A 24,211-nucleotide genomic window follows, 5' to 3' on the forward strand; every position below is an offset into this window, starting at 1 on the left:
GCATTATTTTAATTAATCATAGTGTCACCAGAGAATATAAATACAAATAATAGTTGTATGAATTTCGTATTTATGTTTTATTTTCGATAATTTTTAATTTATTTTTTAAACTAATTTCTAGTTTATTTTTCAATTTATTTTAATTTTTAATTTCGTTTATTTTCACTAATTCACTGATCACTGACGTCAGATTTTTTGTTTTCCCCATTTATTTCATACATGGCTTAAGCATATTAACTAATTCAGTAATGTAAAACAAATAAGAAATACAAACGAAAGAAAAACAAAACAAAACAAAACAAAAAGCAGGGCAAATTATTTACACTATTTGCATATATACATAGGGGTATCAACAAAGTATACATTAAAAAACAACTATATATATATATATACATATACATGTAGTTAGTAATAATAAGTATAGTAAATATATTAATATTATTAATATATTAATAATATAATCTGTTTATTGTTTTTTTAATATAAAAATAAAGCAGATGTTAAGAATAAATTAACAAATTTTATTTTATATTTTTAAATTATTTTTTATATTTTTTTATTGGTGGCAGTGACGTCAGTGACGTATTTCGACGCTCTTAGCAGTGACGTGTCTTTCCTGTACAACCGGAAGCAGAGAGACCTGCTGGTTTGATGCAGAGCAGCTGAACTATCGCTCAAACTCAGACTAAAAGCCAAATTTAAGGTGCAATGTAAGTATAACAGTAGTTTATTTACATCTCAGTATGTTAAAGTATTTTTTTGTTTTTTTTAAGCTTTATTTGTAGCGTTACCGGTGTTAATCCAGCCGGTGATGCTCCTATTAGCTAGCTAACGTTAGCTGTGGTCAACGTTACGCAGACTGATGGTCTAAATTGAATCTTAGCTCTATTTGACAAATTAATTTACAACCATGTCACCCCTGATAATGTGACGATTATTCCAAATATGACGATAATTATCGGATTATTGATAAATATAATCCAGTGACTACCAAGCGTCTGCGCAGCTATTAGCCTACAGCATTAGCTATTATAGATGAAGCTTCATATATCCAGACGGATACTGCTGTGCAACAGCTGAATTAAAAAGTTAGATTACAGATACAAAACATGCAATAAGGTATAACATAGCAAAGCAGAAAAGCGCTGCATTGCAAATATAAAATGCCACATATAGCAAATTTAAAGCTAAATTTAAACTAGATAACAGCTTTAAATATAAGAACTAACTCACAGAAAGGTTCAAAATACACTATTTAGGTCACAATAACGTGCGGAAATATAACAAAAAATGCAAACAGTAAGGTGCAAACTATGTATACAATATATATTATGACACAGACAGGTTGCCAGTATTAATGATAAATCAGTAGGGTTGTTTATGAATATATTTGTAGTGTCAGAACTGAGGTCATTAATTTATAAATAGTTAATACAAACTGTTTTGGAGTGTATAGGTCTAAACCAGTTGTTGCATGCTTTACCCTAACTTTACATTAAATCATATATAATCTCACCCCTAAGTATCTTATAAAGATTTTTTTTGTTGTTGTAGTTTTCACGTAATTTTGAATGCATGTTTTCCTGTGTCCAGGAAGCTTTTTGTTGCATTTCTTTAACACAATAAAAACTAATACATTAATTGTGTAACCAGGAACATCGTTCTTACTGTTATTGTGAATATTTAAGGTGTAAAACTTGATTTCACTTAAATGGATGTAAAAAAAAAAGTACCTGGAAGATCTTAAAAATGCATTTAGATATAAAAAAACGTGTGTGTTACTTTGGGAAATGGACAGAGATAATGCAAATTAAATATGACCTCATAGTAAATTGACTAAAGGGTGCAAAACACTGATATGATCCTGAGATGCTTTTGACTGAAACCTTCTAACATCATTTTATTTATTTTTTATTTTTTGCAAGACTAAGCAGCTTTCCTACACATGCACTAATATTTGTCTTTATCTTTGCAGAATGGTGACGGACGTGCAGCTGGCCATATTTGCCAACATGCTTGGCGTGTCCTTGTTCCTGCTGGTTGTGTTGTATCACTACGTTGCTGTTAATAACCCCAAGAAGCAGGAGTAGAGTCCCCCAATATGATTGGAGAGGTGACTGAAATGTGTTTGCTACGATATATATACACCTATTCTTTCAAAGTTAAACACCTATAAACCTGCTTAAAATCTTTTTCTCCCCACAGGTGAGATGGGACTCAATGCTGCCACCAAGGAAAAAACATTCCCCACGTCCAGTCCCCAAAAAATGAATTTCTTTGTAACATTGCACAGTCGTGTTTTTTGTAATAAAAATGTGTGAATGGCATTTGCATTGTTTGATTCCTTGTGTTATTTTGCATGCACACTAGATATATTCTCAGTAATTATACTGCAAAATGTAAGTAAAAACATGGTATTTTTTTTAAGTTCATTTATTTTTACTTCAAGTTTGATTCAAGTTCCAACACAGTATAATATGAGTCACAGTATAAGTAATTTGGTAAAAATCAGTCCATATGTCACTGGGTTTAAGATATGCTTATTACATTTAAAAAGACAACTCCTGTAACTGTTTGCTTACACAAAATATTTATATGATATGAATATATATAGTTATAAAGTACAGGCTCTTATACTGGTGTGCTGTGGAGCCAGAAGCTCCAAAGGAATGTGACGGGGAAAGTATATTCAAAACACTTAATGTACAGAGTGTGTGTAAAAGTATTAACCCACCCTTTGGACTTGAACACGTTCTATGACTTTGCATACATTACCTTTTATAATTAGCTTTAAGTGCATGTGGAAAATAAATGTCTAAAGTCACAGTTCTGGGCTGCAGCAGATGCAGACGCCGCCGGACTTCATCTCATGAGGGCCCTTCTCTACGGCGGAGGATTAGGGCCATGTTAAAAAAAAAAGGTAAATTACCAGAATAAAGTCATGATATTACGAGAATAAAGTCGTAATATTATGAAAAAAAGTTACAGTTTATGAGAATGAAGTTGTACTTTTACAAGAAAAAACAGTTTCATGAGAATAAACTTGTAATATTACAAGAATTAAGTCAGAATTTTTATGTAAAAAATAAAGTCTCAATTTTAGGAGAACGAACTCGTAATTTTACGAGAAAGGGGATTTTACATTAAAGAAATACACAGAATACAGAAATTCTGGATGTCAACGACACCGGGGACAGTAGTTGCGAAGGAGGCTGCCTGTGCTCTCCCATGAGTCTTGTTTTTGGTCTTTTTTTCAATTCCAGGATTTCGTCTTCAACTTTTAACTTTATAAACAAAAAAAGGGTAAAAAAAAAAAAACAATTAAATTTATCAACTAAAATATGGTCATGCATTTTCACCAAATCACTCAGGGAGGCTCAAGGAAAATTATCTAAATTTGGGAACAGTAAAAAAAAAAAAAAAAAAGTCACACCCCAGCCACCCCCCTCTGATAAATAATGAACAGTCCCTTAATCTAACTGGTGTAACTTAGCTCATTAGTATTTTACACTTCAGTTTCTTTGCTTTTGTCAGAAATCATGCTTACATCTTTTTAAAAAAAACAAACCGTGACAAAATGTCCACGGGGGGTGAATACCTTTTACACGCAAAACACAAACAACTGTTGGAATAACTGCATTAAATACACACGTCACTCACACGTTTGTCTCTAAAGTCACAATGGAAAGATTATAAAGGTGCTGCTGTGCTTGTCAGTCGGAATAAAAATCAACCCTTTCAGCGCCAGAGGCTGACCGGAACAATACTCACCAGTGCATTACAGTGTTGGTCAGAGTGCATTGTGGGAGGGGACAGCAGAAGGCAACGACTAAAGAAACGGATATGTGAAGTACGACGACGGTAGATGAAAAGTTAAATATTTCAAGTCTGCGGATTCTTGATAAGTCGGAAAACGTTTAGGGAAAGTTTGTACCTCTCCCCGACCTCAGCTACAGCTGCGGTTTCACCGAGCAAGGCACTAAACCTCCAGCTGCTCCAGTAAAGCTGCTCACTGGTCGTACTGGGCAGCTCCACGGTCTGACTATGCTGAGCGTGCATGGATGAAAACACCACGCGCGCTCTGTTTAATGTTAAAATTGTTGTATTGCACGTTAAGATGCCCCAAACAAACCTCCCGTGATGACGATGCCCCGTCCCGTTTCCCGAGTCTAAAGGTTTTAAACACGATTCAGTAAGTTGGGCTCACATTTAGAGAAAACAGACGCGAGTCTCCTCGTCTGTGCAGTTGCTAAGCTTCTCCACACAGCGTCACTGTCTCACACATGTTCACTGTCTCAGGCAGCGGCATCACCGGAGCCTCGTCCACCTGCGAAGACACACACACACACACACACACACACACACACACACACACACACACACACACACACACACACACACACACACACACACACACACACACACACACACACACACACACACACACACACACACCGGTCACGTTTGAGGAATTTCAGTCATTTATGTTCAGCGCTCGTTTCTCTCCCTCTGAACATCCGCAACTCACACTCACTCCACACATTTCAAAATAAACCCAAAACCCATCTTTTCAAAAAAGCCCGTCTCCCACCGCCTCCCCAAAACTGAACCGCCGTAACTTCTACCCTTTTATCTTTATTCTGTTTTTGTGTTTTTGTCTGTTCTGTTCATGGAAGCGTCTTCAGAGTTTTGTCTCTTTTTTGCGTTTGTATTTGTTTTCTTTTTGCATTTCAGGTAAAGCATCTTTGAGTACCTAAACAAGTGCAATATAACTCCTGTTATTATTATTATAACTCCACTTCAAAAAATCTGAACTATCCCTTAAATGTTATTTGACAGGCAGTTTTCACCTGTTCAGTGGTTTCATCCTTCTCCTGTGCAGCCTCCATGATGGTATTTCCTTTGAAGTGGAGACTCCTGTCTGGGCTCTTCTTCATTAACGCTTTAGAGGCCAGCTGCATGGCACCCTCTTTCCCTGGTACACCTGCAGCGTGAAATAAAAGAGATGTTAACTGTGGATTTGTGCAGAATGACATAAATCTTGTTTTGGTATTTGGACAAATTTGGTCCTGAAGATAACAAAAAGTGCACCAAAGTGATAACGAGTCATTCTGAGGGGGATGTGAATGACAGCGGTAGCTCAGTCCACAGGGACTTGGCTTAGGACCTCATGGATCCTGGTTCAAGTCCCCATCTGGACAAAGTATGGAACGTGGATTTGTAGCCTCCGGGATTCATAAAGTATGTTAAAAAAAAGTGCCTGCCAAATTTTGAAATTTCATATAAACGACTGCCAAGCCATCGACAGATGAGTTTAAAGAACGCTGATAAAGCTTACTGTAGTGAGGGAAAGCTCTCAGTTTTAAGTTCACTGGAGTTTCGGTGTTGTGCGTCTATGGCAACCAGTGCACCGAAAGAGCTGCATTTTACACAAACCAGCCAGAACATAAGCGGGCAGGAAGCGTGGATGTATGGAGAGAACTGATACAGTGTTGGAGGTGGAGCCATGCTCATTCCTACAAAAATGGCTCAGCATTGCATGGAGCCAAAAAGCTTGATGACATGAAATCTGGATTTTCTGCTTTATGGGGCCCACAGTGCAGGCGCACCAGAGACGTACAGTAAACAGGCAGCTAACTTCTCATTTATCCTCCACTGATCTGAACGGAGATCAAATCATTGAAACTGTGGCTTCTCGAGACTTTTAAAATGCTGTCAGACCGACAGCATTTCAGCCACACGTACGTGTGTACGTGCTGGTATACATGCCTGACAGTGACAGGTGGCGATGCAGTCCAGGTCTAAGCAGCTTCCAGACCTTCATGGTGGCTGATTCCTCTTTATCTCCAGAAGACACGGGGTTAATGCTGGTAGGTGACGTCTTACTGTCGTGTGTAGGAGGGGCTTCAGTCGACCCCGCCCTCCTGATGGGGATGCGGCTCATGTGAGGCTGCAGCTCACACCTGAGCGGACAACAGAGAGGTTAACAGTCCTCACAGATCATCAGTAAATCAGAGATTATACACAATGTTTAAGGTGACAACGCAGCTGTTAAATCTTTTTACACAATCAGGACTGTTTGGCGCATTTTACGCACTTTTCATTCATTTTTGATTCCATTTCAGCTGTGTTCATGCATATGACAGAAATTTTGACAAGATAGTGTGCTTTTGTTTAATCTTGGGATTTCCAGCTCAGCTCCTAAAATAACTCTATAATACACTTTGTGAACAACTTTGTTACATTAATACTAAGTGCAAAAGGTTTGCCATTGAAAGCCATTCAAACTTTTTGATCCCACAGCCATCAAAGCATAAAAACATGCATTGTGTTATTTTTGGGTGTCATCTGGGGCTTTTGCCTTGAAATTTGTCATTTTTACAATTTTCTACCTGATGACATTATTTTATTTGGCATATGGAGTAAATACATGCTATTTAACTAAGTGCACTGTCACAATCGATGTTGCTGCAAACACTGACCCAGGCTTTGATCATCATCAAAAAAAAAACTTCTATGGACATGTATATATATTTTTTTCATTTAAAATCATGATAAAAACCTGGCATTTGAAGGGTTAAAATTCAGAAAATTACTTGTTATTTTATATTTATTATTAGGACTGATGTTGGTTAAAAAATAACTAAATGAAAGTAGAAAATAACATTAATGTATAATATTTTTCAACATTTGATTTTAAAAATCGCATTTTGTGCACAGAGAGCGATACGAGTGTGTGTAATATTAAAGCGATTTACGATTAATCATATTTATTTCTCTTTTGTGCCTTTTTTCCATTTGGATTTCAGTCCCTTTGAGTTCTTCTTTGATTTAAAATGCCCCCGGTGTGATTTAAAAACTCCAAAAGACTCACTTGCTAAATTTGATGGAGGACAGGATGTGTTCAGGCCCCAAGTCTTTAGTCTGTGACAAATGAAGACATTACAGTGAGACGTTATAACAAAGCGGATGTTGTTTATAGGACATATTTTAGAAAAAGCAATGATGATACGAGAAATGAGGAGAATTTGGTGTCTGTGAGTGAGCCAGCTAACCTCTGTGCGGGCCTCTGGGGGGTGATGAGTGATTGTGAGAGTTCGACACCCTCTCCCCACACGCCCAGCACGCGTGGGGAAAGACGTTCTGGACCACCCGGCTGAACTGGGTCCACTGGGTCCAGCCTGAAAGTCTGGGCAGCTGAGGCCTGTTGACCAGATGGAGGGACATAAATACAAGAAGCAGAGAAGACAGGAGAAAACTAACAACGGAAACTGATTTATACATAAAAACAAATAACACAAACGTGTTCTTCATGTACCTAACAACAGATCCTTTTCTGTCTCACACACAGAACACCAGTGTTTGACTGATTATCTTATAGGAGAGTACTGAAGTAGAAAAATAAAGATAACACACACACAAAGAGTCAACAGACAGTAGAGGACCCACACACAGAAGTTGCTTCACGAAGGGATAGTTTTTATTCCAGAGGTTAAACAGAGAGGCGGTAAAAGACAGCAGCACATTCAAGAAGGTGATACTCTGATACACGGACAAACACTGAACGACCATCCCGTCGTCTGGTATAGAAGGTTAGCACCACAGTGAAGGAAACGGCACAATTCTCATTAAGGAGTTTAAAGCGGAGAGACCTAGTGAGAATGTGACTATGCATACAGTGAGTTCCCACCAAAAGCTTTTTCTTTTTTTGTCGTTCTGGATATGAGCTTTAGGACTAAAGCAACTGGGAAACAGGGAGTTCACAGTGAGAAAGCAGAATGAAACTACAGTTTTCTACAGTTTCCAGGGCGCTGATGTAAAGGGACAGTCCTCCTGTTGTGTTGATAATACATAAAAAGCATCTTAGTGATAATAAAGGAGCATTTAGTGAGACTTTTTTATGTCCCCAGAGTGAATTATGACCATCAAATTTGCAGAGATTTGAATTACACTCCTTGTAATTTATTTGCTCTCTAAGGGCGTTTTCTTAATATATTTGAAGGATTTGTAAAGTCCTCGAGTACGACTGCCCGCCCTCTCAGCCACCGTGGTTCAGCTTTCACACTGGTAATGTTGTTTTGTATCTGAGTACACTTACGCCATCTCTACGTGACATTTTGACAGACACTCCTGTCCCAGGGACCTGCCAGGAGCAGACATTTACCTCGCTGCTCCTCGCCAGTCCCCCACCTGGTGGAGGAGCCACTGCTATTCGACGTGAAGCTCTCCGATTACAGCTTGAAGGCGGCTGCTAAGCTGAATCGGTTTGTCCGCGGGTGGCTGCATTTTCATTGAGTATTAAATTGAGACGGTTGCATAACCTTAAAAAAACTTTGTTTTGTGTTTTAGTCAAGGTTTTGGTACAGTCAGTATTCACCCTTAATGTGTATCATACTGGAGGACACATGATCTGTACTGGAGACCACCTTTTCAAGTGGACTCAGGCACAGATAAGTGTGTATGATACACTGTTCACATTAATCAATGAAGTGGACCTTGGGGTGTACTCAGATCCGGGCCCAGGTCCCTGATGTGAAAGCCCCCTTTGAGCAGGCACATATTCTATCTATGTAACCCCTAAATTCCACCGAGTCCGTCAGCGTCGCATTATGGCCACAACACGGCCTCCGGAGCCGATCACGGACGTTTTACATAATGCTTGTGATTCCACTGGGCACGCCTCGCAGCGTCTAAGCAGCGACTCGCCACTCTGCTGCGTGGAAAATACACACCCAGTCTATTTTTGATGAAGGCAGACAGCGGCCGCGTCAAGCTGCACAGAGCAGATCGTATCAGGCAGGAAGTCAAGCGGCGGTGCATCCGGTCAATTTTCAAAAGAAATCGCCTTGAACGGACTCGGGATCATGTTTCTCTTAACTAACGTTACATCAACAGTTTCTGCTCCTTCTCCCTTCAGCAGCTCGCTTTCTGTCCAGCAGGAGAATAAATGCTCCTGATAACAGCCACTGTACATGAAATAGAAAGTAGATATTAACAGCACTGCATTTTTAATAAAAACACAGTTAAAATCTCCTATATATTTCATTCATAATTGAATTATTAATTATTCATCTGTATAATTATTAAGATGAATATGCTTTTCACTAAAACAGCCACAAATCTTCAATCTATTTCACGCTTAACTGGATTTTTTAAATATTGATCTGTATAATTATCAAGATGATAATGTTTTTTTGACTGTAACATGACCAAAATTCTTTGACCTACTTCCGTCATGGCTGGACTGTAGGCTACAGCAATACAAAGTGGGTAAAAACATCAATAAACATAATTTAAAGAGAAAGAAAAGGAAAGCATTTATATACGTAGCTTAGTCAGCCACGGTAGAATCACAAAAATGAATGAAAAAGAAGCACAATCTCAGCAAGTCTACAGTATCGGCCAGCAGGACGCTTCGCTTCTGAAACGCTCCCGGTGGGATAAAGAGTCGCCTGGAGAACATGGCGAGACAGCATCGCAGACGTGGTGTCATCGACACGTAAGAGAAGACAGTGCTGAAGAGAATCTCTGGCATCAGTTTTAGTTTGATATTTTTCCAAAGGTCAACAAAAGTCCTACATATGCTAACGTCCAACATTATTTGCAGTTATATATACTGTAAATTGTAAAACCGTACAGTGTTTTAGGCCTAGATACTAAAAAAGCCACTAACTTATAAATAAATTACTACTCTTTCTCCCTCTTAATTGCAACTTCCAGGAGCAATTTTCTCCATTTCGAGGAAAAAGCAGATGAGGAGGCAGTATCGGTGACTTACCAGACCACGATATAATCCAGGAGCATTGAAACGAAGGAGCAGAGCCTCCAAAACCTACTGCCTACCACAGACACCAAAGCAAGGCACACCAGAACTACTACACCACACAGCACTGGAACAGACGATAGCTGCAGCGAGTCAAAGCTACTTCAATGCAATCCATTCACGATCTGGTTCATCTGCTCATAAAATGTCTCCATGTCTCACACGCTGCCTCTGCGTCTTCAGTGCATCTAAAATGGACGGTCCTAAAACACAGACCATCATCAAGTACTCGGATGACAGTACATAAAAAAAAACTAAGTAACACATAAAATACAAGAATCCCACAATTGTTCTATGAAGCGTGTGTACAGACCAGGACAACAAAATCATTCTCACCTCTGCTAACCACAAATAATATTAACTTTAACCGTTGACTAAACACCTGCCAGGTTCACTTTACACTAAAACACACAAATGTGCCCGAATAAATGATAACTGTTGTTTTCTTCACCATTTTGATGAAACGTAATAAATTAAAAAACCTTATTTACACCAAAATCAATAATGGAATCGTATTAGAAAATTCTAAACGCAACTTTGACTCAAACTGCTTGAACACAGACTAAACAAAGATATGATATTGCTTTTGAATAGCTCAATAATTAAATTTTGTGTATCCTAAAAAAAACCCTCCACATGAGGTTTCTGGCAGTATGCTACACTGTGAATATCATAATGTCAAGACCGACACCCGACTGACGCTGGAATGATACAGGTTCACAACTAAGAATGTATCACTGACTTATATTTAAAAAGAAAAACCACAATCCTTTCAAATGCTATTTTGTGTCACTAGAGGCTGAAATAAGTCCGAATATGACTCTGAGTGGACAGTCTGATCAGCCCTGCTTACACTGTTTCACATATAAACATTAAAGAGGGAAAAACATTGAAAAAAAAAGATAAAGGTGCTTTAAAGGATTTGACAGAAACAGAAGACACTGTGTTCAGTCCTATTCTGCAAACACTATTTCTTAAAAAAAAAAGAAAATAATAACATTAGATACATTTGAAAAATTAAATAAAAATCAATAAATAATTCAAAAATGTAAGTGCAGCATGGCAAAAGTGAAAGTCTATAATTCTCACTGCTGCTGATCACGAATAGGTCCGATTAAAACAGTAACTGCAAGAAAAGAAAAAATCATTTCATCAACAGGCCTGGCTATTTCTTAAATGTCAGCACAGTACCATGGTATTCTTCATAGCTTATTATTTCTTTACAAACGTCTTCAATGTAATGCTATGCATTAGTATATTTCCGTTATTAACTGCAATTATATTCCAGAGTAACACAAGAAATGTGTGACTCTGATGTTTTGAGCTTCCATAAATATAAAAGTATATCCTGCGAGTCCTGGAGGGAGAATATACATTACGTAGCCAAGCAGCTTTCTCTCTTTACTAAACACACACACACACACACACTAACCGCTCTGCAGGACAGCCACAAGAACTAAGCCAGGTAATACCAACAGTGTAATAGGCGATGGTTGACTGATGGTTGGTAATATAACGAAAAACATTTTTTGACACATTTCAGTCACAATTGATTTTTGAAGGAACGTTTTGCACTCTCAAGTGCTTCCTAAGGTGCTAATACTGTAGATACACGTTGTTACACAGATAAGTATGCAAGGAAAAATAATATCTGACAAAAATTTAGCTAGCACCAGTGATGTTTCAAACACACACACACACACACACACACACACACACACACACACACAAACAGACACACACACACACACACACACAGAGTACGTGGAGTACGAGGTAGGTGAAAGTTTCTGTGAGGAAATCTTAAAACACCGCTTATCTGGTACTCCAAGCCATTTAAAGAGCACACACTCACGTAGTCCACACACACACACACACACACACACACACACACACACACACACACACACACACACACACACACACACACACACACACACACACGGCTCTCACAGGTTGGGTCAGATTGAGTCCTGGGTGGGCCCCGCTGGAGTGTTGGCAGGCGGCGGGAGACCCTGAAGGAGCAGGGGGCTCAGTTTGGAGAGCAGCACGGGGCGGGGCAGAGCCTGCAGGGAGGGGAGCAAGGTGGAGAGGCTGGGGGACTGCAGGGAGTACAGACCTGTCATACTGACGGAGGCCGGGAGGGGACAGGAGCCCGCCGCGCACACAGAGGAAGACGAGGAGGAGGAGGAGGAAGGGGGTGAGAGTGGGGGGCGGGAGGGTGCGTGGCTGTTGCTGGGAGACCGTAGGATGGAGCGGTGGTGGGGGGGGCGTCTCTTCTCCTGAGGCTTAGGGTCTACAGAGAGGGAGACACATACACACACGCACCAACTCAGAGACATGCGGGGAGTGGGTGCACACGCAAAAGTGTCCTCACATGAGCCGCGCACGGACACAAAATAGAGGATGTTCAAATGCTCTTCGTGAGTCAATTGACAAAATGTAAATCAGAATCTGAATGATGGGCTGTGGGACACGTCCGCGCGCTGCAGCCGGCTGTGGGACATGTCTGCGCACTAGAGTGAGCTCTTGGACATGTCCATGCGCTGCAGGGGGCTGTCTGCTCGCATTTGGTTGGACGGCAGAAACATGACAAAGCGGAGATTGCTACTGTGCAGACTGGCTCCGAATTACTGTACGTCACCAGGATAAGGTGGCAGCGGCCATATCTGGAATATTTTGGCTTCACTTTTGTACACTGGGGGTAAATGGTAGGGGTCGACAGATTATCGGCCTGGCTGATTACCGGGACCGATATTTCGCATTTTGCCAATTATCTGTATCAATATTTTATTTTAATAAGCGCGGATAAAATTGATTAATTAAAAAGTGCAAAAAAGTGTCAGCATGGGAGGAACTCTGACTTTGTAAAACCTCAGGGAGCCATTTTGATTGCTTCATTTTTTAATTTAAATTGTCTATAGTATACTGTACTATAAACTACTCTAGACTATTGAAAAAAAAGTTGCAGGGTACTTGCTGTATATAATGTTGAACATTTCAGTTTTGATTAAACATTTGCTAAAGGCATTTAAACTACGGTTTTTGTTGGACTTTGTTATATTCTAAATTCTAAATATTGACAGAAAATTTGACAGGTTACGTTTGCACACTAACTACATGCCACACACTTATTAAAGGAGTAAGAGTGCATGGCGAAAAAAAAAAAAATTACCTAAAATAACTTGTTTCCTCACTGCTGTTTCTCCTCTCAGGTGCTGAGCTGAAATGCCACTCAGTGATTTCATTCTCTTACGAACTCTGCCATTTCTGATGCAGATTCAACACACTGAATTGGCTGAAAACAGTCAACAAGTGACGTCTACTTCCAATTAGTGTTGTACGCATCGCAAAAAAAAAAACGAAGGTGACGGACGCTTACTTTCGGACTGGTGTGTCAGGGCCAAGTTGTGCCAGGATGTTTCAACAAGTCTTTCACCAAAATGAACGTGGTTTTAGTGCATTTGAACGGGGCTCATGTGATTTCACTGTGGTGGGACTAAACTTCAAAGGTGAGAAAATGTATGCACAGACAGCAGCAGCAGGTGGGGTCATGCTAAGGTCATGCTAAGGTCATGCAGGGGCCATGCTGATGTTCCAGGCCACAGACATCCAGGACATTAATCCATGTGTTAGTGACTCTAAAATCCAGCAAACCCCGAACCTGAAACCAAATGTACGTCACCATCACAATAAACCTGAAGCTCTTCATCACACAGACACTGACACATCAACCACATGTTAGCCTCTCTGAACTCCAACAGCAGAAAAAACGAGGATGAAAGCAAGATAGAGAGAATCTAGACGACAGAATATGTGAGAGAAACAGAGAAAAGCGTTGACCTGGGTTCACCCAGGGAGAGGCGACAGAAAATGTCAGCCAGCAACACAAGCAGATGGTGGAGAGATCATCTTACCCCTGACTGGCCCGAGTGTCTTGTTGCCTCCACGTCCGTTGCTGTGCGTGCCGTTGTGCTGCGTGTGAGTTCGGGGTGGGGGGCAGCCGAAAGTAAAGCTCGGGGAGTTGTGCATCTTCGGGGAGGGCGTCTGGCTGCTGCTACTGTGGCTGTTGCAGCGAATTCGGCTGAGGGTGTTCTCCGACGACGAGCCAGACAGACAGCTGCTGATCGATGCAAACACAGAAACCGAAATGTTACACGTGACAAAGAAACAACGGGAACTGAAGTGTTTGGGTTTAATAAAAAGGTGAGTTATACTCACTTGTTGAAGTTCTTTGGCGGTGACGCCTTGCTGCCATTGTGGTGTATTCTAGGTGGAGGGTGAGCGTTGACGTGTGCGTTGAGGCCTTTGGTGTTGCGGACGTGCTTGAGGATCCAGGCTCGAAGGTTCATCAGGCAGCTGTGCTCAGACAGCACCAGGCGTGGCCAGGGGTTACACTCCGCCATGTCCAGGGCCGAGATCGCCACGGCGCGCCCCACCTGATGCACAACATCCAAGAGTTTACTTCACAAGTGCCTCATCTTTCCAGTTCAATTTGGTTCATAGATAAGTTTTGCAGTGAAATAATATCAAGAACATTAACGTGCACGTAGCGTGGAAATATCCACTGATGACACAGAGTCAACTGCCCAATCAGATTTGTTATCTCTGCCCCTTCCCCTCATTACCAAGTGTCCCTCAGAAGAGAGTAACAAAGATTAGTGGTTATGAAATGGGAAAATCCCTAATAAAGACCCTGATATAGAACCAGTATTGTTGTCATCAATGGTGTTTACGTAAACAGACGTAACTATGGAGACGAAACGAAAGCAACAACACTCACGATTTGTTCGCAACTTCAGTTTCATGCTATCAATTAACAGAAATAGACAGTCATAAAATAGCGTCCTTGGGTCTTGTGAAAGGCGCTATATAAATCCAAGCTATTATTATTATAATTATCATTATTATTATTATTATTGCACTACTTTGCTGCTGGATTTTAGTTAAGTTTCGGGCATCCTATGCCATCATAGTGGGGGAATGTAACATGGAAACGTCAAAATGTGGGACTGTCATGCAATCATCATAAAAGAATGGTTATTGTAATTTTAAAATCTCAAAAATCTTAACATGTTTTAATCGTTAAAATGTATTAATGGAGAAAATATATTGGTGGGTATATTTTGTGCTCATACAGCCATCGTGCCAGTGATTTCTGATAACACTCAGTTTTAAGTGTTCAGTTTGGGGAGCCAGGTAGCCCTAACACTTCATCCTACCCCACTATTCCAACAAGAAGCCGGACACCCTACACCTCGATGTGGACACGAAAAACTACGGGGTGAGAGCTAAGTAGTAGGGGCACAGGGCGTTTCAGGATGGAGCCAGAGATCGGTGTGCACTGTGTTGAAAAGTTGTTTATTAACTCCAAAACCTGCAACTGTGTAACACAGAACCATATTCCTCTCTGAAAGGGGAGGAATGCTTGTGCAGAAACCACTCTTGTTTTCCAACCTGTTCAAATATTTCTGGAGTGTATTTTGGAGGGAATGATGGAGGGGGAGGTGGGGTCGCCCGTCCGTTGTCATGACAAGCAGGCGGGATGGTGTTCATGGTTTTTCCAGTGTTGTAGTTACATTCCAGAGTGTAGCTGGTGGGGACCCAACAACAGAAACAGGTTAAAAAATATACATTTTACAGCTTAAAATTTGAATGTAAGAGTCAAATCTGGTCACTTATATACAAGATAATGATTAAGAAAGACCTGACAGCACATGGTAAATTATTAAAATGTTAAATATGAGTAAAAGCACCATGTGTTTAAAATTATTTTCCATTTGAGAAATCATACTTTTTACCCTCCAAAACTGAATAAAAGAACTGAAATGTTGAGTTTTATCGGAGCAGACTCCACTGAACATCAGTGTTGTGAATTGGTTGAAATCTGACCTGTGAAGCAGCCCTATTGCCTTGTGAATGGCCACCCGCCCGCTGCCTTCTTTAGACTGACCGTCCCTCTTGTCTCGAGCGTACATGTTTTTCTCGGAGAAGTTACAGCCCAGGAAATCAAAGTGGGCAGAGTTGACAGCGATCAGTCTGGGATACAACATATTCTCCACCTGCAGAGAGAAGAAACTTAGATTTATGTAACAGAAAGTATCTATCTGCTACAGCTGCTGTGCAGGGATGAATAAACATGTCAAAGACAGCATTTAAAAACAAAAAACCCGAAGGGTAAGTTTTGTGTTTTTCAACCTTATTTTCGTCACTTATTGGTCAGTATTGAAAAAAAGGCTGCAAATTAACCACTCAGGACACCATCACTTCATGTGCTTGTTTTTGGCACTGACAGGCTCAGAGTGGGTGAAATAAACCCTTAATTCATCCTGTTACATGTGGAAATATATTGGCTCTATACACACTAAAAATACTATGTATTTAAATGAAGTCTAGTGTTTTGGGCGATAGTGATTTTGGGGGCTGCTTCTGGTCAAATTAAACAATCTTGCTCTATAAAAAAGGTCTATCTGTGAAGAGATCCTTTCTATGATGTTATCAGAAACTTTTAATAACAATGTGAGCCTGTCAGTGGCAAAGGATGTAAACTGAGGGTGTATATGCTCAGAGTGGTTACATTGCGGCCTGTATCGCTGCTGCTGGCTGCAGCACTCTCACTCAATATTGGACGACAAATTGTCTCCATTAATGACTTAGACACTAAAACATAGGAAAATAGCGTCCAGATTGAAAATTACCAAACTTACCCTTTAATAAAATGAAACTAATTACTAGAAAACACAATCTATCTGAATATTAGTTTCCGATTTTACAAAAACACTCCAAAGAGAGGACGCTCACCTGCTGGCTCTCGTCAGGAAGGCTATTTCCGTACATAAAGCATCCCCGTTTAGAGGCGTGGCCATGTAAGTCCACATAATAAGCCACACCTCCCTCCTGTGGTGGAATTGACTCTTGTTCCTCCACCTCCGGTTCTGTTACCTCCACAGTAACAGGAGCTACAGTCTCCGAAGAGCTCGACGAGCTGTTCCGGTCTCCCTTCCCCGTCTCCGTCTCCGTGGTGACCCAGGCGTTTTCCTCCATCACCATGGGAACTTCTGGCAGCGCGGGATTTGCGTCCTTCTCCGCGTTTCGTTGGTTCAAGCTGACTTCGAGGGCGGTGAAGGGAGGAGACGGATGCTGGTTGTCGGGTTTGATGCTGAGGGGCGGGGTCTGTGTGTGTGTGGGGCTGTTATAGTGAATGCTGGACTGTGTGCTGTGCAGGCGGTTGTGTGTGTGGTGGTAAAGTAAAAGTGTTTTGGCTGCATAGATGGAGGGGTGCAGCTCAGGGCTGGGGTTCAGGTACTGTCTGTTCAAGTTTACACCCCTGGAGTCAGTCCTGAAAAACAGAAACGAGTCACTGTTACTAAAAACAGCCGAATAAACATTCATCCACTGTGACAGCAGTTTGAAATCCAGGTCACATTGTGCTGCATTCGGTACGTTTTAAAGATCCAGTGTGTAGGATTGAGAGGTTTATATGAGCAGAAATGGAATATAATATAATAAGTATGTGTTCTTTAGTGTTTAATCACCTGAAAATAAGAATTACTGTGTTTTGTTACGTTGGAATGAGTTGTTAATATCTACATGGAGATTGCCATGTTGCACCCCCCATGTTTCTACAGAAGCCCAGAATGGACAAATCGAATACCAATCAAACATCGTCAGCCACCATAGTAAGCAGCTTCTCAACTTAGGAGAAAAACTCATTTTTTTAACGTTAAACTGCTTTATTCAGATTTATATTGCCTGGTCTGGTTGTTCTGGAGAGAAAAAGACTAGCAGTCAACCGATACTGATTTCTCAGGTCCGATAGCGATCATTAGTACTTAGTGAGTCCATAACTGATATTTGAAACAGATATGCATTTACATTAAAAAATAAAAATATTTCTGTCAAAATTTTGAATTTAAAATAACAAACTCCAAGACACAACTTTGTTTAAATGCCTTTAGCATCATATACAGCAAGTTCCCTTCTTTTTTTAAAAATAAATTTTAGTTAAAATTTTAATTTAATGAAATTAAAAAATAATGAATAATAATAGCTTCCTGAGGTTTTATAAATTAAATATAATGCTGACATTTGCTTTGTATGAATTGATGATTGCCTTCCTTTGTGTTGACTGAGGGTAATATGCACACTTTTTCATTCTTTAATTTTCTGGTGAACATAACAACAAAATTTCCACTGGTTGCTCTCTGCATCCTCACCACTAGATGCCACTACATCCTACACACTGCTCCTTCAAAGGATTTTCCTAAAAAACAATGTAAATATACTCAAAGTGATCCCTTTCAATCATCACTAATGACCCACTAGAAGGGTGTGGTGGTGCTTTTATCTGCAGAGACTCTGTCCTCTGCCTGTATTTTCTTATTAATTTGCTTCTGGAAGTGTAGCCCCCATGCCTATAACAGCACACATGAGTTTCGAACTTTAGAAAAAAAAAAAGTAGACCATAAGCAGCATGCATCTTAAAGGAAGCTAAGGAAATGGAGGACAGAGAGCACATATAGTTAAGCAAAACGCCAAGCAAATAGTATACCTTTAAGCACCATTTTCACATTTTTTTTCAACAACGATTTTTTTTTAGATAAAGACATGATGGTAAAAATACACATTATAATATGTTATATAATATTATCCCTCACATATCACTGTCTGAGACACAGTAAGAGGTTTAACCTGTTTTGGCTAAAAGGGTCAACACGTGACATCTGACCTGGCTCCTATAACCTGATCCTGTGTTTACATGCACTTAAGTAACCGGGTTACAGTCGTCTTTCTGGAGTAACCAGGTTTCTTACATGTTACATTTACATGAATGAGAAAACCAGAGAAACCTGATTTCTTCAGCTCAATTTCTCCTTGAAAAAGCTGATTTTATGGTCATGTATACAGATAAAAGGGTTTCTTATCAGCTTTTTACATGTAAATGTGGATGACATAGAGACACACAGACTTCAGACACAGACGTATTGCTGCAGAATTGCAGGATATAGTATGTATATATATATATATATATATATATATATATATAGCTATACATTCTTATACTCAAAATAATTTCAGAATAAAACTAAAAATAAATATTGTCTATATGATGTCTGAATAAGTTATTTTTCACAGCTGAGGATTTAATACTAAAATCCTGAAATACTGTACAGAAAAACAGTGTGCAACCTGTTCTCTCTCATACACACAAAAAATCCACATCATCACTTCATGCTTAAACCATTCAGAAGTAATGCTTTCACAATAAAGCTGCATAAAGGGAAGAAATCTGATTATAACAGCAACCAGGTTACTAAAGTGCACGTAAACCCAATCCCTAATTTCCTCTGTTACAAGAAAAAAACACTCCACACCTGCTAACTGCTGAAACTGTAACTGAACTGTAGGTTTTTTTCAGCTGAAAATGCTCCTCAGGAAATGTTCAGCTAGGAGCACTTGAGAGCAGTTTATAGGTTATTTTTTTCTGCTGGGGCGCTTTGGTTGCATCTGGTGGCTTTGATACGTAATGTCTGCACAATAAAGATGTCAATACAAGGTCGAGTACTTTCTGTAGATGAAGGGGAAGGTGAAGCACATGGGGAGAGAGGACAGACCCACCGGTCTATGTCAGTTCATGAGAGGTAGTATGTATACAGTATAGTAACATATTTCTCCTCCATTGTAGTTGTTCAGTGAGTTTGTACATGTTAACGTGACTGTTGGTCTTTTTGCTATTAGTCCCACCCCTCCTTTAATGTGATTTCACGACGCAGCGTTTTATACATTAAACATTTTTCAGCTCTCTCCAACCAGAAAAAAATGACAAATGTGCAGCACCTGCTGCAGAATAAACACTCAGCACCTCCTCATGCTGCTGACATTTGCAGTGTAGTAAAATATGTGGTGTTCCCATTGCGACTACTTTAAAAAAAAAAAAAAAGCCTCAGAAAGGTCTCAGAAAAGAAACGCTTTGGTGGACACGGACCCTGACTGAGGAAAGAGAAAACTCTTTCACATACAATAACATGCTAAACATCTACAAGCAACAAGAATCAATCAATGCAAACACTGTAAACAATATTGATCACTGAGTCAAAAACTGTTGGTGCTTTAGGATGGTGCATGTGTGTGTGTGTGCAGTTCTTACCTGTAGTGTCCACGAACGACTCCGTCTGGGTTGAGCATGGGAATGAGCTTAAACACAAACATGTTACGAAGCGCGTGAGCTCGAGGGTCGTCTCTTCTCAGGATGAAATTAAGGAAACCGTTGAACACGAAGGATGAGGGAGTCTCCCCGGGGTGCACTCGACTGCTGAGAAAAAACACCTGCAAACACACGCAGACACACACCATATTGACATTATTCAGTGAATCCAGCCTCGGACTTTTGTCTTTAAAAGCCATTAAAGGTGTCATGTTACGAAAGAGGATACTGATTTATGTGTGATTGAGTGATACCCTTTTGCTGGAGAAGCGGTGCGGCCTCGGAGTGTTGGTGTCGGGAAACAGCTTGGGCAGACGAGGTTCTCTCTCCTCCTGCATCCCGTTACAGTTGGTCACAGTGAGCAGGTCCACTCTATTGCCATCCAGAGAGTGGCACAGCAACTCCCTGTGATAATAAATACTGCCTGGTGTGCTGGCAGAGAGAGGAAGCAGATTGGTGAGTCAGAAGTCGTAACAATTAATAATTTCACGAACAAAAAGTTTCAAACGACATGTGTTATGTGTGTCTGAGGCGTCTGTGTGTGTGTTTTACCTGCTCGGACTGAGCTGAGCAGCGTTGGGGTAGCTCTTGTCAAACTGCTGCAGCATCTCCTGACATTCACTGTAAGAGAACGGGAAGCAGAAGGAGAAGAAGGTGGTCGCCCCTCGCGTCTCCAACAGCCGGTGAGTGAATGAGAGGATGAACTGGTTATCTACGATCTGGAGAGCGACAGGAGAGACGAGGAAGAGACGAATTAGCTGTCAGGAAGTCAGACTGAAATCGCTGTGCAACACAATTAAGTTTTACACTGCCTGTTCAGGGCGGGAACATCACTCCGTTATTTCACCTTGCCGTTTTGTATGAAAGGTATGATAGCATGACAGGGACAGAGTGGTCTTGCCTTTGATCCGGAGGTAGTAACAGAAGACATCTGTATAAAAGGGACAGCTGGCAGGATGGGACAAATAGTGTGACGTTTTGACGTTGTGTTGTGCGTGCAACCCACCACGGGAGATTTTGAAAACAATTGCTTGTAGTTTTTGACTTACTCAAGGAAGAACAGTGAACATAGATCTCTGCGCAATGGGAAAACGATACGATTTGGAAGCTTCTAACGCTGGGTTTACACGGGACGCAGAACAGCCACGAAGCACAGTACATACCTGAGGCGGGGACTCACTGATGAGTGAGACCTTGTAAAGCTAAACCAGAAATAAAGACGGCACTTAATAGCGTCTCTATAGCGTGATCTCTGTGTAAAAAGGTCTTCTGGCTCCTGATGCCCGACCCTCTGCCTGACGTGTACGTACCTCACATGTGGGTCTGTCGCGGATCCTTTCCCACCGGTTCTTTCCAGGTAAAGTGCGTACGAGAGGAGCCATGCCCTGGCTGTAGAGCTTCCTCTGGTTGTTCATGTTCATCACATTGATTTTCAGGATCTTCCCAGGTGCGGCACCTCGTACACTGAAGTAAAACCATGATCTGAAACACACACAAACACAAAAAAGCATGATTTGAGATGCTAAAAGTATCTCATTGTAAGAGCTGTAAAAACATTTACCTACAAAGAACTGAACGCCTTTTACCTGTTTCCATTCTCATGCTCTGTGCCGCTGCAGTCTGGCTGCGTCCACACGTTGAACTCATAGTCAGGTGAGAGGTTTGACCCCGAGAGGGCACTCCCACTGGGAGCGACATCGGTAGGAGGGCTGGAGCTGCCCTTCTCCACCTTCTCCACTCGTGCCAGGTTCCCCGAGTCGAACTTGGAGCTGAACACAATGTTACCAAAGCGAGCCTCCATGGTTCTGGACTCTGGACTCTCGCTTCTTTGCTCCCCTCGGGTTCTTCGTGAAGTCTCAGTCAGAGGTCTGACTTTAACAGCCTGTAATAAAATAAATTACATTTCACTAATCTTAGAAAGACAGCCTTCAGATACTTTGCACATTTTGCAGTCCCAATAATCAAGATGTAATGAAAAAAAAATCAACTATACCTATATATACAATAAGACTTTTTCAAATAGTATTACTTTTTTAAATACTATCATTTTTCCCATTGAAAACAATAACTTTTTCAATATATTTTTCTACATGCTATACTAGAACATCTTTGACATCCATCTGAAACGATGACTTTTTCAATGTTTTTTTGTGACATGTTATACGATGACTTTTTTAGACATTTGAAACAAATAATTTTTCAACTTTTTTCAACAAGCTATGTTATGACATTTTCCATTAAGTATGACATTTTTGACATCTGAAACAGCTAAATTCCTTCATGCTAAATTATGACATTTTTAAAACACATATGACATCTGAAATGATTCATTTTTTCCTTTTTCTGGCATGCTATACGGCATATTTTGACATAATATACTATGGGTTTTTCATGCCATATGAAAAATTACTTTTTCAACATTTTTGTTATGTTATAATATAACATTTTTTGACATAATATACTGTGAATTTCCTATTTTTTATTTTTTTTTTTTTTAAAAAAAAAAAGATTATTAAAGCAGAAAAAGACTTAATGTAGTTTTTAAGTGCCAACGATAGGATGTGGGGCCACAGCTTGTCATGATATCAAAATGCTGTCTTCCACGAACCTTCTAGACGCTCTAAATATATGTATTTCTTTGTTTTTATTCTATTTTTATCTATTCATTTTTGTCTGTTTTTTATCATCTTCTTCTGTGTTTGTTTCTGTCTTATCTTGTCAGGTTTAATTGTCAGTATTTTGTTTACTGTTCGCATTATTGTTATGTATTTTGCTTTTCTCGTCTTCCCTGCTTTGCAAAAAGTTCAATAAAAATATGTCCCAAAAAAAAGCAGAATAAGATGCGATGAGAGACAACATTTAGATGAAGATGTACGGTAATAACGTGCTTATATGCATAACAGCGACAACCTGAGGCCACTAATGAAAATACAACCAGAGCCAAACTATAAACAATATTCTCTACAGTCAGTTACAGCCCGATGTTAGCAGGATGACTGTACTCACTGTACTCATGTCGCAGATTAACGGCTGCAGTGCTGTTTTTACCGACAACATGCGTGCAGCTGTGTCCTGTACGGTAACACAATGGCTGCTGTTTGATTTCAGCACCAGAGCAACAGCAGCTGACCAGTGTTAAAGGGGGGTGTGGAGTAACGGCTGCAAGTCGATTAACGAAACGCTTTCTCTTAACACCGTTTAAATGAGCAAGATGCTCGCCAATACTAACAAATACGCGAGTCTCAGCGGCCGGTGTCGAACCGGTAATGTTACATGAAGCTAATAACGTTAGCGTACGTTTCTTCTAAGCTACCGAGGCTAACTTAGCTAGCGAACTAGCAGCCGTTGTTTCAAACGACACCGTTGTTTTTAGCTAACACACGGTTTTCTCTTTGCTAATACATTTCGGCTGCAAAGATGCCTTTGTGTGAGATGATGGATTTTGAGTCTTACTGGCTATTTTCGTTTGATGTCCATTTTTGTTTTCATCGTCCTTCTCAGCCTTCAGTCCGCTGATCTCGTGCTGCGTTCAGGGTCCTCCGGAGAAATCAACGCTGTCTGGAAATTTCGCTTATCGTCACAGTGAAAAGATGCTGTCAGTGCTGACGTTATTTAAAATCTGATACATGGCAAACGTTGTATTAATGAAACTATATGTACAAGTAATTCACACGTAGTAGCAGTAAAAGACGGTGGGAGCCACAGTTACATTCACGCATAAGGCTAATTTTAGGCTACACTAAGTGACAACAATTATTATGACGCTATTAGTGCTGTGTACGGTGGCCCCGGAGTGCAAAATACACTAACCTTATTAAAAAGAAATTAAATAGGGATAAAACGCATCACAACTGTAAAATAAATGAATACAATCAAACGATAATGAAACAAAACTCAACTCTCTTACTCCATCATTTACATAGAAGACATGCTCAGTCCCTTTGCTCGAGTAAAACTAATAATAGGCTACCACACTGAGAAAATACTCTGTTACAAGTAAAAGTAGTAATAGGCTACCACACTGAGAAAATACTCTGTTACAAGTAAAAGTAGTAATAGGCTACCACACTGAGAAAATACTCTGTTACAAGTAAAAGTAATAAAAAGCTACCACACTGAGAAAATACACTGTTACAAGTAAAAGCATGCACTAAAAACATTATACTAAGTAAGTCTAAGTAGGT

General features: G+C 40.2%; 2 protein-coding genes across 4 annotated transcripts; one reads left to right on the forward strand and one right to left on the reverse strand.

Moving 5' to 3' along the window:
• The first annotated feature begins 702 nt into the window (after nucleotides 1–702).
• Nucleotides 703–2,327, forward strand: ost4 (oligosaccharyltransferase complex subunit 4 (non-catalytic)). Its single transcript, XM_088089368.1, has 3 exons — nucleotides 703–710; nucleotides 1,976–2,113; nucleotides 2,206–2,327. The coding sequence occupies exon 2, from the start codon at nucleotides 1,977–1,979 to the stop codon at nucleotides 2,088–2,090; it is 114 nt and encodes a 37-aa protein (XP_087945494.1). The 5' UTR covers nucleotides 703–710; nucleotide 1,976; the 3' UTR covers nucleotides 2,091–2,113; nucleotides 2,206–2,327.
• Nucleotides 2,328–3,233: 906 nt separating this feature from the next.
• agbl5 (AGBL carboxypeptidase 5) lies at nucleotides 3,234–23,793 on the reverse strand. Of its 3 annotated transcripts, none has more exons than XM_088089366.1 (17): nucleotides 23,481–23,793; nucleotides 21,614–21,909; nucleotides 21,338–21,509; nucleotides 20,580–20,746; nucleotides 20,282–20,459; nucleotides 19,971–20,149; nucleotides 16,625–17,162; nucleotides 15,716–15,885; nucleotides 15,281–15,416; nucleotides 14,045–14,262; nucleotides 13,741–13,943; nucleotides 11,943–12,119; nucleotides 7,056–7,204; nucleotides 6,875–6,924; nucleotides 5,770–5,963; nucleotides 4,851–4,984; nucleotides 3,234–4,327 (listed from the first exon to the last, which is right to left on the reverse strand). In XM_088089366.1, the coding sequence occupies exons 2-17, from the start codon at nucleotides 21,826–21,828 to the stop codon at nucleotides 4,250–4,252; spliced, it is 2,958 nt and encodes a 985-aa protein (XP_087945492.1). In that variant the 5' UTR covers nucleotides 21,829–21,909; nucleotides 23,481–23,793; the 3' UTR covers nucleotides 3,234–4,249. The 3 variants fall into 3 exon arrangements, with proteins under 3 accessions (XP_087945492.1, XP_042359444.2, XP_087945493.1); XM_042503510.2 differs by having other exon boundaries at nucleotides 13,741–13,946; XM_088089367.1 differs by lacking the exon at nucleotides 11,943–12,119 and having other exon boundaries at nucleotides 13,741–13,946; nucleotides 23,481–23,792.
• Nucleotides 23,794–24,211: the final 418 nt, after the last annotated feature.

Source organism: Plectropomus leopardus, chromosome 16 (assembly GCF_026936395.1).
Source record: "Plectropomus leopardus strain MGB_pleo_1.0 chromosome 16, ASM2693639v1, whole genome shotgun sequence".
NCBI lineage: Eukaryota > Metazoa > Chordata > Actinopteri > Perciformes > Serranidae > Plectropomus > Plectropomus leopardus.

Coding starts and splice junctions, on each gene's coding strand:
- ost4 (XM_088089368.1), top strand. CDS start 1,977: ATGGTGACGGACGTGCAGCTGGCCATATTTGCCAACATGCTTGGCGTG.
- agbl5 (XM_042503510.2), bottom strand. CDS start 21,828: ATGGAGGCTCGCTTTGGTAACATTGTGTTCAGCTCCAAGTTCGACTCG. Junction 15,417..15,715: donor GCAATAGGGCTGCTTCACAG/GTCAGATTTCAA, acceptor GGTCCCCACCAG/CTACACTCTGGAATGTAACT. Junction 4,985..5,769: donor TCGCCACCTGTCACTGTCAG/GCATGTATACCA, acceptor TTCACGCTGCAG/GTGTACCAGGGAAAGAGGGT.